Source organism: Adiantum capillus-veneris, chromosome 3 (genome assembly GCF_014529385.1).
Source record: "Adiantum capillus-veneris isolate H3 chromosome 3, ASM1452938v2, whole genome shotgun sequence".
Lineage (NCBI taxonomy): Eukaryota > Viridiplantae > Streptophyta > Polypodiopsida > Polypodiales > Pteridaceae > Adiantum > Adiantum capillus-veneris.
The window spans coordinates 69,904,692-69,922,381 of NC_140933.1; the positions used below are offsets into that span (position 1 = coordinate 69,904,692).

General features: G+C 42.6%; 1 protein-coding gene across 4 annotated transcripts; it reads left to right on the plus strand.

The window, feature by feature from the left end:
* Positions 1 to 714: 714 nt before the first annotated feature.
* LOC147461064 (F-box/LRR-repeat protein At1g67190-like) lies at positions 715 to 2,907 on the plus strand. 4 transcript variants are annotated; one of them, XM_086508692.1, is made up of 2 exons: positions 715 to 1,031; positions 1,319 to 2,907. In XM_086508692.1, the coding sequence occupies exon 2, from the start codon at positions 1,348 to 1,350 to the stop codon at positions 2,734 to 2,736; it is 1,389 nt and encodes a 462-aa protein (XP_086364818.1). In that variant the 5' UTR covers positions 715 to 1,031; positions 1,319 to 1,347; the 3' UTR covers positions 2,737 to 2,907. The 4 variants fall into 4 exon arrangements, with proteins under 4 accessions (XP_086364818.1, XP_086364820.1, XP_086364819.1 ...); XM_086508694.1 differs by having other exon boundaries at positions 715 to 981; positions 1,308 to 2,907; XM_086508693.1 differs by having other exon boundaries at positions 716 to 1,031; positions 1,308 to 2,907.
* The last annotated feature ends 14,783 nt before the right edge of the window (positions 2,908 to 17,690 follow it).

Consider the following 17,690-nt stretch of genomic DNA (forward strand, 5'->3'; position numbering starts at 1 on the left):
AAAATAAACCCTTTCCTTACCGCTTCTAGGTGACCGTCTTAAATTAGGCCTGTATCGCACGTTTGAGTGTGGTGTTTGCACAGCAGGTACCTGTTGTGCTGCAGTGAGACCATAATCAAGTGTTTACAGTGCATGTGTACTTCCACTGGACTATTTGACACCCCCTTGTCAGGTGGGATCAACGGTCCACGATCTCTAGATGATGTGGACCGTTCGTTTATTCTTAAAAATAAAAAGAGTCTGACCGGTTTTCCCACGCGACTTGAACGTGCCACCTCCCACACTAGAGGCATTGATTCTCCCATTAAGCTATTGCACACCACTTGACTTAGGGTGAGCACATAGTATAATATGGCAAAAGTAACCCGGTGGGGATCATTAGATGTTCACTTGGAGATCACTATGGAATGGTTGGGGTCACAGAGTGATCACTTTGGAATAGGTAGGTTCACAAGGTGATTACATCTCAATTGGTAGTCACACGGGGATGACTTGACGATCACTTGATGTTCACATTGAGTTTCCTTGGGGTTCACTTCGATTGTGATCACATGACGATCACTTGGGGATTAAACTGCCATCGGACGATGCAAAACCAATCCCGCCGCCCCCATTAATAGGAACCGTTGATTCTCCCCTAGACAAGGGCTGTCAAATAATCACTAGGTAATAATCACTAGGTGTGCACTTGAACTGCTGCAGCCCCTCGAAGAGCTCGGTGGGCCGCAACTCGCTCGCTCTCTCTCTCTCTCTCTCTCTCTCTCTCTACACATGTCACACAGAAATACACCGCACGCGAGAAAATCCACCTGATTGGACCGTTGGAACTTGGAGTTGGAGCAGAGGCAGTGGGGATAATAAATAATAAGATGCCTCATCTTTGGCGCGAAGCTTATGGCAGAGGGTAGATGTTGTGCAGGCTTGGAGCCTGGAGGCTGGAGGTCACCTTTGATTCCAAGGCCCAAGCGTTATAACTTTGAGGTTAGTCTAGCTCTCTCATGCGAACTGGTGCGAGTTGGAAGAAAAACCAGGTATTTCGCCATGTCAGTCAATTCTGGTCTTTGCATTTGGTACTGCACCATACTGTGTGTTAGGTTTTTCATAGACATGGCTGGATGAATACACACCGCTCCCCGGAAAAACCCCAATCACACACACCACTACAAACAACACACACACACACACAGAGGCAGAATCTGTGCCATAGAAGCGCATGCACACACAAACAGCAGAACCTTTGCCAGAGATAAGGTATTCAATAACACACCCAAGCTCGAAACACAAATTATTGATGACATTATGCTCAGTGATCTTACAGGTGTTTGTTGAATCTGCTGGTTTTGAGCCATGGATTCCTTGCCTGTAGAGGTTACAGGAAGGATATTGTCATGTGTGGCAAGTGCTCGACATGTTGTTATGGCTTCAGCTATTTCTCAGAAATGGCAAGAGGCTGCAAAGCATCACCTTCGCAGGCTTACATTTAACGGCTCAGATTTTTCTACTCAGGAGGATGATGATTTCTCACCAAGTATGTGTATAACCAACACGGTGATGAGAACAAGCTCACTACATGAATTATCCATCTCAGTGGAAGCATATATTTTAAGTGAGTCTGAAGATGAATCTGATGAAGATGACTGTGAAGGTGAATTTATGGTTGAGCTCCAGGCAGCATCCGTAGATGTGTGGATTCAGCACACAAAAGGGACTCTTCGGTCCCTCACCATTATGAACCCCATTACGCCACCCATGAACATTCTGGAGAAGTTGGGCAATGGGGAATCAAACCTTAAGCAGTTGGAGTGGGGGTCTGCTCACATACCCGTAGTTAACCCAGCCATCCATGTCTTCCAGTCTCTCTCTTCACTTACTCTTTTCGGCATGCAAGATTGGTTGGCAGTGTCAAACCTTGAGGCGCTCCTCTTGGCCTGTCCGAAGCTGGTCTCACTATCTTTGGTAGATGTTAAACTTTGGGAATATTTGGGCAGGTACAACCCTCCACCGATGGCAGTCACATTGAAGAGCTCGTCATTGAAGGCTGTTCACATTGATCAAGGTTTCGAGCTCATTGATGACCTAATTCTGCATATAGACTGCCTGGAGAGCTTGTCGCTTGAGCATGTGAGCTTCGAGCTAGTAAAGCTCGTGCAAAATAGTAGACATGGTGGATTGCAGCATTTGTCAATCATTGAGGCGCACATTTGGGAGATGGAACTTGGGGATCTAGCTAGTGGTCTTTATGAATTACGACTACATGGAAGGGAGACTCTCGAGGCTGATTGGAAAAAGCTCTATCCGATGTTCTCCCGGGCAATTAACTTGAGGAAGCTATACTTGCCTAGCAACACTCCCAACATTGACGAGTTTGATGTTGGCTTCGACAAGATTGCCAAGTCCTTTCCCAATTTATACTTGTTGGGGCTAAATTATCGACCTGGGTTAAGAGCCTTCAAAGCAGGTGGCTCCGCCGAGGCTTTAACCTTTGGGAGTGTCACTATTCTTGAGCTGACTTCGTGGAAACCGAACAAAGAGTTTGCTGCATGGATAGCTGGTTTTCTAGAGCATTGCCCCAACTTGAAACAGCTAACTACTGCTTGTAAGGTTTCTGATCTCAAACCAGGAGATTCAGGCCCACAGTCAGCCGAATTCAACAAGCTGATGTCTCAAATTCTGCAACCATATCCTCATGTAGCTACCAAGTATGTCTTATCTTTGAGGTCCAAGGTGAGCAGGTAAAGAGTCTTTTTTACTGGCTTTTTCGCTCAGCTGACATTCCTCAGTTTTGCTAAAAGTTTTGTTTTGTTGGCTTGAAGAGCTTGATGCACGTCAGGTTTTATACTTATTTGATGTATACAGGTTGATTTGAATAAGTATATGAATCTGAGTCATTTTTTTATTGTAAGGTTATGAAGGTTTGCAAGTGTTGAGGCATAAAAGTGATGCCTGTTGTCTGCCAAATAATAATATTTGATCCGATCTCTGCATAGAGCATACACACATGCTAGCACACACTCAGGAAAGCCATGCAAGTATTCCTTCTTGGTGGAATGTTGTGTATGGGCTTGTCCAATTTGGAATTTCATGAAGCCTTAACAGTGGTTTGAGTGAGGAAGCTTACCATGAGGATGATATTGTGTTGCTTCCTTTTTACTTGGGGCCTTTGGCTTAATGGGTCGGGTTTTCCACAGCACTGCATGAGGCGGATGAGATGGTACTATGTATATTTATGGTCTTTGTCATACACGAGCTTTTGGACAAATTCCTACAATAATTTATGCATTGTGACCTACCAAACATCATGAGCTTTTGTGAGGGAGGCACCGCATACCTAGTTATTTTCTTAGTTGGAGGAATTGAAGCTTTTTGGCCTTGAGGTATCATCCCATTTATCATCATAGCCAATAAATGAGAAGTGGCAAAAGACTAAACCCTAGAGAGAGAGAGAGAGAGAGAGAAGAAGAAGAAAAAGAAGAAGAAGAAGAGAATTTTAGTGTCGTAGGAAACTATCCCAAGAGACCTCAAAGATTTATCCGAAGAGAGTGGGAGAGACCCTTTCTAATGCCGGAGGTTGTGTAGGTTAATGTTGAAGTAGTCTCGCATCTTTGTGCTTATGTATGAGACGAGGCACAAGCCAATTGGAATGCAATCCGCACTGTGTTAAATGGTGGGAAGGATAATGTCCTCAAGAGTTACTGTCTTTTCCATTACAAAGCATGGTGGCTCACATAACCCAGGGCATTATTTGGAGTGTTGTTGAAAGCGGCAGCATTTCCAGCAAGGTTAGCAACTCATAAACCTAGTTAAACGCACAAAAGAAAGCCTTGGATCCAAGGTTAATCAATGCATTTGAAAGGTACTTTCTCCAAGCAAACGTTAAGTGATCTTTGTAGTCCAGCTGAAGTGAATGGCTATATCTACACACTCTACGTTACAGTAACTATCCTTTACGCTACTGTCATACACCTTTTCCTTTCAATCCTCACTTGGCATATGACAATGTTGCAACATGTTCCTCTCTTGCTCAAAAGTATAGCATGCATTGTTTAGCCTTCAAATCAAAGCATAGTTTGTAGCTCACCTAGTATACCCTCGACACTGCCGCGATTTGCCAAAAACTTTTTTCCTTAAAAACGAGAGAAAAAGGACACATCATGTTAATTTTGATGTGTTCTGCATTAAATTCACAAAATTTTGGTTAAATATACATTAAATGCAAACAGTGGGAGGTAGACAACCTCAATTTGTACATTTATGCCAATGGTAGCCACCACAAAAAAGCTACATTCTAGCCTCCACTCACTTTCCTCGGCTCTTTTTATCCACCATCCTTTTTTGCCTCTCTTCAAACCATTTTTTGATTCAAAATGGGATGTGTGTGCCAAGGCCCACCAAAGACTTTTTTTCAACCACAGAGAAAAAAGACACTTAAAACTCCTCTAGTTGTTAGGTCAGAATTTGAAGGATTTACTGGTTTTTACACTAAAACTAGTAAAATTTTACAAGTTTTCTTTAAGGCAAGCTCATACTCTTGTCTGGATATGCAATTTTAGGCAGTTAAAAATACACTAAAGGCCGGTTTTGTGCGAGCATTGGTGTGTGCCTTTTGTACACCACACACACATTTATATGCATGTTTACTCAATTTTATATGTGCAATCAATGAAACTAGCAATGACCCTAGCACAGTGACTTGGTCCATTATCCGTCTAATGTGGAGTAAACAAAAGAATAAGCATATTTACTTATATATTAAAGTAGGATAGCCACATGGTGGCATGCTAGGAAATTTCTATGTTATCAGAAGAGGGGCACACCAATAGCAATAACACGACAACAATGGATGTAACATTTTCCACCCACAACTAATGCAGTAACTTCATGGCTTAGTGTCACCACAAGCAGCCCATTCAACACCAAACGCCTGCGGGGGCTAGGAGACTACGGGATTTGGTTAAGAGCCTAGCTGGCTACGAGCCCATGGGAATAGGGATTAGAGAGTTCCCTATTCTAAGAGATGCACGTAAGGATAGTGGTCCTATCTATAGAGACCTGACTAGCTACATAAGCGTGTTGAGGAAGGCTCTGAAGATTATATAGAAGTTTGCCACAACCTCTAGATCCAACTGCAATGTGGAGAAATCAAGACTGATTTCACTATCAAAAAACGACTCATTTGATCCATCTGAGTGGTTAGGAGAGATTGTCTCCAGTGGGCCATGGACAAAGTTCGGAATACGATGCGCATTCCATAACAGTCTCAAAGTAGTCAACTCGTTTATGATTCCATATCTCTCCTTTGGTGTGCCTCAGCTAAGATAGCAAAATGCAATTGAAAGGAATTTCTAAAACCCTGTGCAAAAACAACACCAAAGATACATCACCCTAGTAGTGGGCTAACTAGGAGTGTGTTGCTAATTTTCGAGATCGGGGTTCACGACAAAGTACTAGCACCTAGATGGGCAAACCTTAAATTAGGTAGTAACACGGAACGAAAATGCACCAAAGTATCAAGGACACTAGAATGGAGGGAAGCAGCTAGATATTTAAAAAACTTTATCACACATTGGTCCCATTGGCTCTCAAAAGTGGGAAGTGATATGCTGAATCCATTCTGGAGATAAGTTGCCAAAAAAGTCAATAGCAAAGGACTCAAACACTTTGCCCAATTCTGGCATGGAGACATCACTAGCTGGCAAGAAGCAAACTAGTCGGCTTACCCCATACAGTCTCAAAGGAATAGAAAGACGACTAATCAATAGAGGTGTCAAAGGTCTTAGCAATGTGCTAAATTTGACTGGACAGTCTTGCACTGGCCTGAAAACAAAAAAATTCACCAAACCCTCTCAATTAGCAGTGGCTGAAACACTAACCAAAATCTAGATGAGCATCGATAGAAAGCAACATATGGGATCCTCATTGCCCCCCACTAATGAAGAGCTTTCTATGGAAGGTGCTATGGGGAGCTATTCCTATAGGGTTCAAGGTATTAACTAGATGGATAGGCTCTTACAGATGCTCATGATGCAAAGCAGCTAGTTAGGATTCGCTCTACCTATTCCAAAATTGTCCAATTACAAGAGGCCTAGCAGGAAAAATATGTAGATGAATATACAAGACTTGGAAGATTTTGTTTTCCAAGAATCCTGGTTAGATTTTGAGCTTGCCTTTAAGAAAACCGGCAAATTTACACAAGTTTTAGTGTATTACCGGCAAAAGCTTCCAATTTTGACCTAAAAACCAGGAGAATTTCAAGTTTTCCCTTATTTTGATCGGTTAGGAAAAATGTATTTTTCTAGCCCTGACCCCTACCCATAACATGAACTGAACCGTATAGCCAAAAAGACAACATTGGAGACACAAACATAAACCAAAAGGGAGCATACTATTGCAATATTGGGGGAGTCCAAGCGTCCATCACCTATCAAAGAGGACCCGAGAAATGTGCGGGTGCCACCATGAACTCCTCTTCCACCACCAGACAAGGCCATGCCCTCAATCTCCAAGGTGAAAAGGAAGCTTCAACAGAGAAGTTCGACTCGTTGCCAAGTTGCAATCACCAAATTAGTGCAACAAGCTTTGCAAGGGAAGCCAAGCCAATCCACCAAGGTGCCCAAGCTGGTGAACGAGCACCCCAAAAAGCACATGAACCGACCCGATGATGCCACCATGGAAATGACAACTTGAACTTCATCATACATCCTCATCACTGTATCACATGGGCATGCTCAAGTGGGATCAATGGTGGAGGTGGAAAAAAAGACAAAGCAAACATCCAGTTCTGATTGGATTGCTCTTAATAAATAATTCCTCATACTTATAGGCCCACTAAATACCGTTAAAAATGATAGAGAAAGATATATTCCTTAATTCTTAGTAACCTCTTTGTGATTGTGATTATATTAAATGTACTCATGACACGAGTAGATGTGGCTAACTGCTTGCTTATTTAAGAAATCGCTTGTATGATTTGACACAACAATTAAATATGTTCGCATTCCCACGTAATCCTTTACTTTACACAACAATCTTACAGGTACCTCCACACTAGGAGGGGGTAACTGTTTTGAGTTGCTTCCCTCCCCTCAAATAACTTTGCCTCTAGGAGGTAAAGTTAGTAATCCCCCCCCCCCCCCCCTTTCTTGCGCGTGTGTGTGAGAGACATGCCATCACATTAATCACTTCCTCTTTGTCTTGCCATTACGGCGCCAGTGCTCGAAAAAAACCTAGGTTTAGTACAAATTTTGAAATTTACCTCTAAATTTTATATCTGAAGGTGATAAAACCTACAAAATTTTGAAAAAATTAGTGTAATTTGGTGTAAAAACCTTCAAATTTTGTCAATTTACCTCTGTTGTTTCAAGTATGTAGGTTTGCCAAGTTTTTGGAAAAAAGTTTTTTTTCGAGCACTGCATTACACCCCTCCATGTGCAGGGCACCAGATTTTCTTTGCCATCCTACCACAAAGTCAAATTGCAAGTTTGTCTGTGTTCCTAATGATCATGCGCATGTAATCATTGGGAAGTACATAGTCTTCCAATTATAAGTACATACTAAATAAACCCCTAATGACCATATACATATAGTGATCACCCTAAACTTGCCACCTATGTTTGGTGAGGTCTTTGTTTCTAGAGTTTGTGGCAAAAAAATTTGCCAATACCCTAACATGGTTTTGTCCCTTTCTAATGTTCAGATCTTTTGATGTGAACACCTTTTTTCCAATTACTATCTGCTTTTTAAACTTTGGGTTCAACACTTGGGATGTAGACCTCTAATCTAAAGTCTATGATATATCGCTAGACAAACTAAGATGATCGGGTGATATTTTTGCCAAATTCTATGACGCTTTTCTTGAAATAATTGATAGTACCACCTTCTAGATATGTTTCTATGTCATGCTCCACTGCCAATATTTAATGATCGCACCTCTTGGTGGATGAAGTGTCTTTGGGGTGCCTTCACCTCTTTCCATGGAGGGTAAAGGGGCCAATAAGGGGACAGGTTTCTCTATTGGGATCCGTCCACCCCCAATATTAAATAAGCTTTCGCATCGATTTAGGTACAACACTTCCCCAATGCTAGCATGGTTAGTTCTCTGACGATCAAACCTTGGCCTTTAGATTGTGAGTTCGAGCCTTGTCACATTTGCCCTGAATACCCATCTAGATCTTCACGCTACTGGACCCTATTTTTGTTACACACGATTTAGTAGAAACGATCGTTCTTTGCCTGTGAGTGACCATTTGATGCCTCATTTTACAGCAAATAGCCGTTGTGCTCACCATTCATTTGCACCGTTTCAAGCTCGAAATAGTGTTGTACCCTGTCCAAAATTGGTCGTAGAGCTTAGGTGGTCGCTATTGGGGATTTTACCCTAGTTTTTTGTTTATTTTAAGCTTACCGCTTTCTAAGCCAAGTATATGTATACATCTACACTTGCCTACCACCATGAATTGGCTTCATTCTAACATAAAATGTCCCCATGTAGTAGTAACCACATTAGCACTCTTATTGCTGTTGCAATAAGGGTTGTAGAAATTCACACAAAATTTGGAGAAAAATAAGGAGAGGCTTAGGGGCACACAACACATGAAGAATTATTACTTAGTATTCTGATACAAAGATAAGGCTTGCCCCAGGGATATCATGGACAAATATATACAAGTTTGGATGTCAGGGACAACTATACAAGTTGGGGAAATATATCTCTTTGTGAGGAGATATAGTGCCCCAACTGTCCTAAGTGTGTTTAGGCACACCATTACCATATCATAGTAAGAAACTCCTCATGGGAAAGATGTGGTGTGAACATGAGTTGGCACACATTAGAGGAAAGTTTCAAATCCTAATGTGATCAATCCACACCCAAATCTTTGCAAAAGTCTTTGAAGTTCTCACAAGAGAGAGCCTTTGTAAAATGGTCTACCATGTACGCACATAAGCCAAATTGATCTCTCCAGTAGAGGTAATGCACTACAATGTGCTTTTGCACAAGAATGAAGCACTGGATTCCTTGCAATTCCTAAAGATAGTGGTGATAGGATACATTCTATTATTTAAATCATCCGTAAGGCATCTAAGGGCAAAGAAACTCAACCCTAGCTATGAAACTTTCCCTATACTCAGCTTAACAATTAGACGTGTCGATAGTAGGCAGATTCTTGCTCAACCATAATATGCATGAGTTGTTAAGCATGAAGTAAAATCCACTTGGGGACACACAAGTGTCATAGTAGCTAGCCCAATCTTATTCCAAGATTCTTGCTCAACCATGATATGCATTAGTTGTTAAGCATGAAGTAAAATTCACTTGGGGAAACACAAGTGTCAGAGTAGCTAGCCCAATCTTAGTCCAATTAATCATGTGAGTCTAGTGGCAATTATCTCCCCTTGGGATAAAAAAAGCCAAGATGAATAGTGCCACTCAAGTAGTAAAAAAATCTGCTTCACAATGTATTAATTCTTACATCAAGGGACTTGATTAAACATGCTCACCTATGAGATGTGTATTTAATGCATGGCCTCGTGATGCATATGAAGATAAGGAAACCAACAACATACAAATAAAGAGAAACATCAAAATGCCTCCAACATCTTGAAGATTAGATTTCAAACATGTCTCCATAAGAGTAGCAATAGGCTTGCAGCCCTCGAGGCCAAATCTATGCAGCTATGTCTCGATATGCTTTGTCTAACACAAGGAAATACGTCCATCCCACAACTTGAACTATATGCCCAAATAATAATGCGCAATACTCACCTCTGAAAACTCAAAATAAGCCTTAAAGCACATTATTCAGACACTTGACATACAAAGTGCTCTTAGTAGGAAATTTTTGAAAACCACATGTAGAAAAATAGGAATGTATCTTCTCATGTCAAGCATGAGAGCTTGCTTTAAACCGTACAAAGCCTTTTTCAACTTGCCTACCTTATTTTCTTGCCCTTTTTGAACAAAACCATGAAATTGCATTACATACACTTCCTCATGAAATTCACATTCAAAAAGATATTCGTTATGTCTAACTCATGTACATTCCAACCATAATGAGCTTCCAAATATTACAAATGGGGGTCATACAACAATTGAATCTCATTAAAATCTACTTTGTCCCAAGTCTCACAGCTCCCTTGATTGGATAAGAGGCATTGTTGGCACAAGTGAACATATTCCCATGAAGGATAGCCTTGAAGAAGCAAACAAGTCACGGTGTGAAGTAATGTGCTTTGTAACACCACTATCGAAGTACCAAACATGTGACTCTGTAGCAACTGACATACATGCATCATGGACAAGGATCATAAGTACACTCTGCAATAAATTCCCACTTTGCATCTACATCAACATCACAATATCCATTTCCAAAATATTCTACAATAGCTGCACTTAAAGTAGATCCAACCTCTTTTTTCTTTGCCTCTTTTGCCTTCAACTTAGGACATTGCTTTATCAAGTGATCATTAGCCTTGCAATAGTGGCAACGCATCTTCTTCTTGCCTTTTTCACCAAAATTCCCAAACAAGTTGTTGCTAGCAGAAGCACTAGAAACAGATGATCTACTACTCACTGAAGGAGCATGAGAAGTGGTTGCATTGCTATTACCACCTTTTCTTTGAGCAACAACAAAATCCTATCCAAATGTGCGATGTTTAGGCTTATTCTTTCTCGAAAGTGACTCATGTAACAACAATGTGTGTAACGCATCAAACTTGATATCTTGAGGGTTTCCTTGGGTCATAAGTCTCCAAGTACTAGAAAAAGTCTCATAGGAGTCTAGAAACGCATCAAGAAATAACTTGACAGCTTGAGGGTCTCCTTGGTTCAAAGTCGCTTAGTATTAGCAAAAGTCTGGATACACATCGAGAAATAACTTGATAGCTTGAGAGTTTGCTTGGGTCATAACTCTGCAAGTACTAGCAAAAGTCTAGTCTGATAACACAAGTGAACTATTAGAAATAACTTCACCTGTAGAAATGAGTTGCTCATTGATATCCTTGATACCAACAAGAAAAGTGTCCATGTCATCTTTGAATCTAGCTCTTTACATAGCAATGCAATTTTAGCCTCATTTAAACTTGCATAAAGACCAGCCAGAGTATCCCAAGACTATTTTACTAATTTTGTTGAGAGAATGTGAGGAGTAATTGCTTTATAGATAGTGCAAGCAATGCATCAACATGCACATCTCTAACATCCCATAAAGATTGCTCAACAACTCTAGTAGCAACAGACTTATAGAACTAGAACCTGCAACATCCTCAACATAGCTTGTATCCACAAAAGGCAAGCATACATCGATGCATTGCAGAACATTCCAAATTCCCTTTTACATAAGTGTGCACCATCGTGTAAGCCCACACTAGATAGTTATCCCCATCCAACTTATCCTCAACAGCAGAAGAAAACATCTTGAAAACATCTGTGTTGTTGTCCAGCCGTGGCGAGTGACTGCACCTGTTGTGAAAACTACTCTGAAAGAGGAAAAACATTGTAGCACAACCCAAAGAGGACTGTAAGAAATATATTCTATAGAAAATTGCACTGACAAAATTCTGCACAAAAGGACAAAATTGCTTGCATAGTATTGCATGTGGTGGAAACGGACGCTGAAATGAGCCCGAATCAAAACTTTAAGCACACCAAGCTCAATGAGCACTCACAAAGTATTATTCAGCTTGCTAACACTCACCAAAGCTCACCCAATTTGGCAAAAGCTAGCAGGAGGCACTGGTGGCATTGGCGACTATTCTTGGGAGGACATAACTTGCTCTGATACCAATTGTTGGAATCAGGGTTGCAAGGATGCACACACAACTTGGATAAGGTGAAGAAGCTCAAGACAGACAACAGAGAGTCTTGTACTTAGTGTGCAAATAGAAAGATAAGTTAGCACTAGAATGATGGGCGTATATGCAATGCACCCGCGGGGGGGGGGGGGGGGGGGGGGGGGGGGTGTCTTCCACTTCTGCTTTAATTATTTTATTTTTGTCATCTAATATTTCTTGAACCTAGGCCCTCTTCTTTTTATTACTATCTAGATGCTATGAGAAAGTGTGATGCAAGCTCTAGGGTCTCCCACTTTCACATATTTCTTCAACTTGTTTAGTGAGAACTTAGCAAGGGACTTAAAAAGTGGGTCCTTTAAGAGATACTGCCCCAAAATAAGTTCTTTCTTCTTTTCTCCTCGATAGAAATATTCTCTCTTAGTGCTTGCAATTTCTAGATTAAGGGGGAAATGTTCTGACATACTCTATGTGGTATCTATACTCAGCTCCATAAAGGGTGGAAGTTGCTAGGGTTCATGCCAACTGGTCGAGTGCCCATCACTAACCACTAACCCTTTATTCTTTGGATATAACAAGAGAATAAGGAGTGGTGAGTATAATTCTCACCAAGAGCTCCACCATATCTCGTCTCATGCTACACTGCATTGCACTCACACACACGCACTCTCGCAGTGCCTCACAAGTGGTATTAGAGCACGCTGGTTCTCGGTCCGCTTCTGACACATGCACAAACTTTGAGTACAAGCTAAGGCTCATGAGCTTTAGTAGAGAGAGAAATCCACTGAATTCAGTGGACATCGACCGGTTCATAGTATAGACTTTTTTCTTAGCTTGGGTTGGAGCTTATAGCACTTCTGAAGAGAAAGCATTAAAGAGATTCTCACTAGCGCTAAGTGAGCATGGCGTTGGAATTTTTCTTGCAAGTGCAAATCAATAGCGCTATAGATAGAGACAGGTAGTGTTGAAAATCAAAATCAACACTGTGAAGGTGTAATACAGTGTTGTTGATTTCCAAAGCAGATCCCACTGGTGGCTTTTGTCATAGTGTTGGAGATTTTTTGGAGCTATGTAGCACTACAGAGAGCAAGGAGAAGTAGCAGATGTTGGGGTTAAGGCCTACGTGCCTTGACCGGTCGCCCAGGTCATTGGCGCCCGCCCACTGTTACCCTATACTTATAGTGAGTATACTGTATAGGGGGAGCTGCCACTTCACAGTCTCCCCACCCACATCGTGTGTGTGTCTCCTTCTCTCTCTCTCACTCTCTGTCTGTGATGCTCCCCGATCCCCTTCAATTGGTATCAGAGCGTAGGTGCGGAGGGAGCGCGTGTGAGCACAGTCACGACGACAACGGAGAGCCAGTTTCATTCCCGAAATCGCGTCCGCGCGCGCGCACTTTCAAGAGTGCAAACATGGTTTCGACTTCGGCATCGGCAAATTCAGCTTTCTGAGAGCGTTTCCACCAAGTGTCTTACCGTTTTACCCCCCTTTCGAATCCATTCGAGCCATCAGAAACCTCATTCGAGCTACGGTTGAGGAGCTGCATTTTGCAGCCCTCTTTTGGTAGTTTATGCTGCGTTTTTGGGTCGAAACGGAGGTTTTTTGGCATAGCTTTCACACCCGGACTCAGATACATGAGATCCAGGAGTCTACCTTGGGGTTTTGGCACGCTCCGGACACGCTCGTCGTATCAAAATTTTAAAATTTTGAACGCTGAATTTTCTGCAGCAGCAGCAGTTGTTTATTGTGTGTCGAGGATTCCACACATGGTTTGCTCTCAAATGTGAGAGTGATATTTGCTGCAAGTTTCCTCATAGGTAGGAGGATACAATGTATGCCTTATGTGGTTTGATGCTCAGGGAGACTAATGTGATTGCATTTTGAGCTCGGCAATGTATGCTTCGAGCATGTTTTTTGGTAGTCACAGGTAGAGCAGATATTTGTGTACTAGATTTGCAGGTGTTTGCAATGATGTATGCAAAGTGTGGAGATTGGTGCATGCATTTGAAGTGCGGTTTGATGCGCTTTGGTTGCTCATGGTTTTGAGCGTTCAGTCACTTTGGTTACTGGTTTTGTAGCCGTTTTACTGACGAAACTCTGGCGAAATTTTCCCAGAAGTTTTATGTGTATCATTTATGCGATCTAGGTAGAGATTGCGGGTTGCACGCAGCATTTGCGTGCGGTGTTCTCTACAGGTGGGAGATTTGTGTGTGTGTATGCATCGATACCGCATAGTGTGGGCTTGGTGATTACCGCACAGTGTGGGCTTGGTGATTAGCTCACGGTTTGACAGGCGTACAGTTATCTTGGCACACTCACAGGAGTGAGTATTGTGATGTATGCTTGTGTGGCTACGAGCTAGGTAGCCGGATTCGAGCACTAATGGCTTGAGGTTTTTCAACAGGTTTCAGCTACAGGTTTACAAGTTTATAGGCAGGTTTGAGGGCTTATTTGGGCGCTGAATTTTCAACCATTGTTTCCTCTTTGCAGGTGTCCATGTATGGCTGAGTTGTAGGCTGATTTGGGACACATTTGTGACTTGTTTATGCAGCTGTTTAAGAGCTGAATTTTGGGCCTGTTTTGGGGCTGATTTACAGCCATATTTGCAAACTTTTGTTGATGCAATTCGAGCCAGTTTAGGGCTGATTTGGTTGACATTTGCTACTCATTGTTGGTTGCTCTTTTGTGAGCATTATGGCTGATTTTTCATTTGACTTCCAGCATTATGGTCTGACACAGTTTGATGGTGCAGATTTTGTTGCTTGGAAGGAGCATATGCTTGTTGCATTGGCGGATTTGGGGCAGGATAAACCCTTGCGTGGTTTATCGGCGAAGCCCAAGTCTATGCGTGATGATGATTGGCAGGATCTTGATGAGTTAGCCATGTCTACGATTCATTTGCATTTGGTTGAGTCTGTTACTGGCAGGTCTCGAGAGAGACTACAACTCATGCTTTATGGCATAGTTTACATGCTATGTACGCGACATCCATGTCTACAGGGAGTCTAGTCCCGCTTCTATGTCCATGGGAGAGATTGGTCCCACACGCAAGTCTCGACGACATAGAGACTTGACATGTTGGCATTGTGGACATAGAGGGCACATTAGACGTCGATGTTTCAGGCGTTTGAGACAACGGAAGCAACAGATGCGTGATGCGGATTTGGGCATGACAGATTCTAGTGAGATCAGTACGGTGGTTACTGAGTATGCTTGTGACGGCGATGTCACATTTACATCTAGCTTGTCTTCAGACAATCTTATGTCTACGGATTGCATATCGGATTGCACATTGTCTTCACATTGGTTACTAGATTCAGATGCTACTTTCCATCTCACGTCGCATCATGAGTGGTTTAGCACGTTTTCTAGTGGGAGACTTGGTTGTGTGCACATGACTGATGGTTTTGTGTATGACATTGAGGGTGCAGAAGACATGTTTTTCCTTGTCCAGTGGTATGAGATTTACCCTGTGTCATGTGCGTTATGTGCCAGATCTGAGACGGGATTTGATCTCAGTCAGACAGTTACGGGATAGTGGATGTCAGATTTCGCTACGAGAGCAAGATTTTGTGATGCATTTGGGTTAGCTAGTGATTGCGAGAGGTGCCAGGAGTGGTAAAGGTTACCCATTGAATATGGATCACGGGAGAGACGGTGCTGTCTCTGTGATCATGCAGCCAGGTAGAGAGCGAGAGAGCAGGCGAGTCTCTTTTGCTTGTGGGTTGCAAGATGCTTTGCATGGAGTGCAGAGCAGTGACCTTGTTGTACAGGTTGCGTCTACGGATGCACAGGTAGAGCGGGACAGCTCTAGTGAGTCACAACAGGATGAGTCATCAGAGGTGATGACAGAGATGACTCACATGGATGCTGAGATGTCGGCTATTGTGGAGTCATTTCTTGATATGCTTATGCCAGAGCTTGATGCAGATTCAGGACAGATGGATACTCTTGGTACACATGTGATATGTGGTGGGAACGAGGAGTCACTCCAGAGCTCGGAGTCAAAGTGCCATGGTCTCTATGATAGGGGACAAGATTGCCATGAGTTGAGTTCTGAGTTGGAGGTGGCAGAGGTTGCCAGGGTTGCATCAACATTCGGTGTCCTCATGTACAAGATGCTGATCTCGAGGCCCGACATAGCAGCTGCAGTGGGAGCATTTGCATCAGGGTTGATTAGTTGTTCGATGACTGATCTCGGCATAGAGCATAGGGGAGGTTTGCAGGTATTGGACCGATACTTTGCAGGAGTGCATGAGCTCTTGTAGACTCTTTGCAGAGCTTGGAGCTAGCTCTATGTGGCTTCTGCAGCAGGATGTTTGTCTATCAATAGAGCCGGATGCACTAGCTCATCGAGAGTCAGTGGGCATAGGTTGAGAGAATCTCTCACCTTCTATTAGTTGTACACTAGTAGATCTTGCTTAAAGGCACATTGGCCTTTAAGTGGGAGGTTGTTGGGGTTAAGGCCTATGTTCCTTGACCGGTCGCCCAGATCATGGGCGCCCGCCCACTGTTACCCTATACTTATAGTGAGTATACTGTATAGGGGGAGCTGCCACTTCACAGTCTCCCCACCCACATCGTGTGTGTGTGTCTCCTTATCTCTCTCTCACTCTCCGTCTGTGGTGCTCCCCGATCCCCTTCAGCAAAGAGTGTGATCTCTTGGATGTTTGAAGATAGCAAAGCATGTGTGTGTTGCACACACACACACACACACACACACACCTATCTTCGGCAAGGAAGAAGAAGCAAGAAAGGGAAAGAAGTTAGAGGTGTTCAATTTTTGGCTTCGAGGAAAGTGGTAGACACAGCAAGAGTGTATGTGTGTACATGCGTGCGCGCACACACACACACACACACACACACACACACACACATGCACACTTATTTTCAGCTCTTTGGTGTTTTTGGCATCGATCTTCCTAGTATCGGATCTCGTTTTCGGTGCTCTTGGCATCGGCATCAACATCAACATCTTTGAGCAGTTTTTTGTACACACAAGAATGCTTCTTGATGCATGCTTACTGTGGTTCAAAGATTGATTTTATCTGAGTTTCAGCATAGCCGTGTTAGCTTATAGATACATGTGGAGACAGGTACGCAGGTGTTTACTTGCTACAGAATTTTCACTCTTCTCTTCAGTTTTTAGAGAGCTTGTTACTGTCGTACCGACTTTGTCACATGTATGGCATTTGTGGCCACATGCTTAGCCTAGTTGGCTACAATTGTTATATTTTTTCTCTAGTAGGATATTTATGAATTGTTCCATGCGTGATTAGCACTTGTGGTGCTATTGTGCTCTGCTGAGAGCGGTTTTCACTCCCCACAAGGAGAGGTATCAGTTCAGACTTGCTTGCACTTCTTTTGGCCCATGTTTTTGTGTAGATCATGCTACACTAGCAATGACTACCGTTACATGCATGTTGAGTTGTAGATAATGCCACTGTGCAATGCTTGTGGAGCCAATTTGGTTTCATGCTTTTGGCAGTTACCCAATCGTTTTCGAGACTTGATCCGGAAGAGCCCTTTCCGAGACTATGGATAGTCTTTGCGTCTGCATAGCCTTTTGTGAGGATTGTTGTGTGAGGTTTTTTGAACCCAAGCACTAGGGGCCGGGGTACCTAGTGTGACCTAGGTTATATTGCTAGAGATCCCCTTTTGTGGCCTCACCATAGTTTATGTATAGACGGGTATAGGTGCTTTGACACCAAGTTGGCAATCACCCAATAATTTATTTGCACAATATGTGTCAGTTTATGCCAACAAATAGTGTGTATACCAACAAAATAGTGCAAACCAACCAAGAGTGCATACCTTATGTGCAACATGTGATGGAAAAAGTGCCTCAAACAAGGTTTTTCTCATGAAGAAACTTATGCGTATGAACATGAAAGAAGGTAGCATT

Bases quoted from the DNA above. Each gene is read 5' to 3' on its own strand.
- LOC147461064 (XM_086508692.1), top strand. From the start codon at position 1,348: ATGGATTCCTTGCCTGTAGAGGTTACAGGAAGGATATTGTCATGTGTG.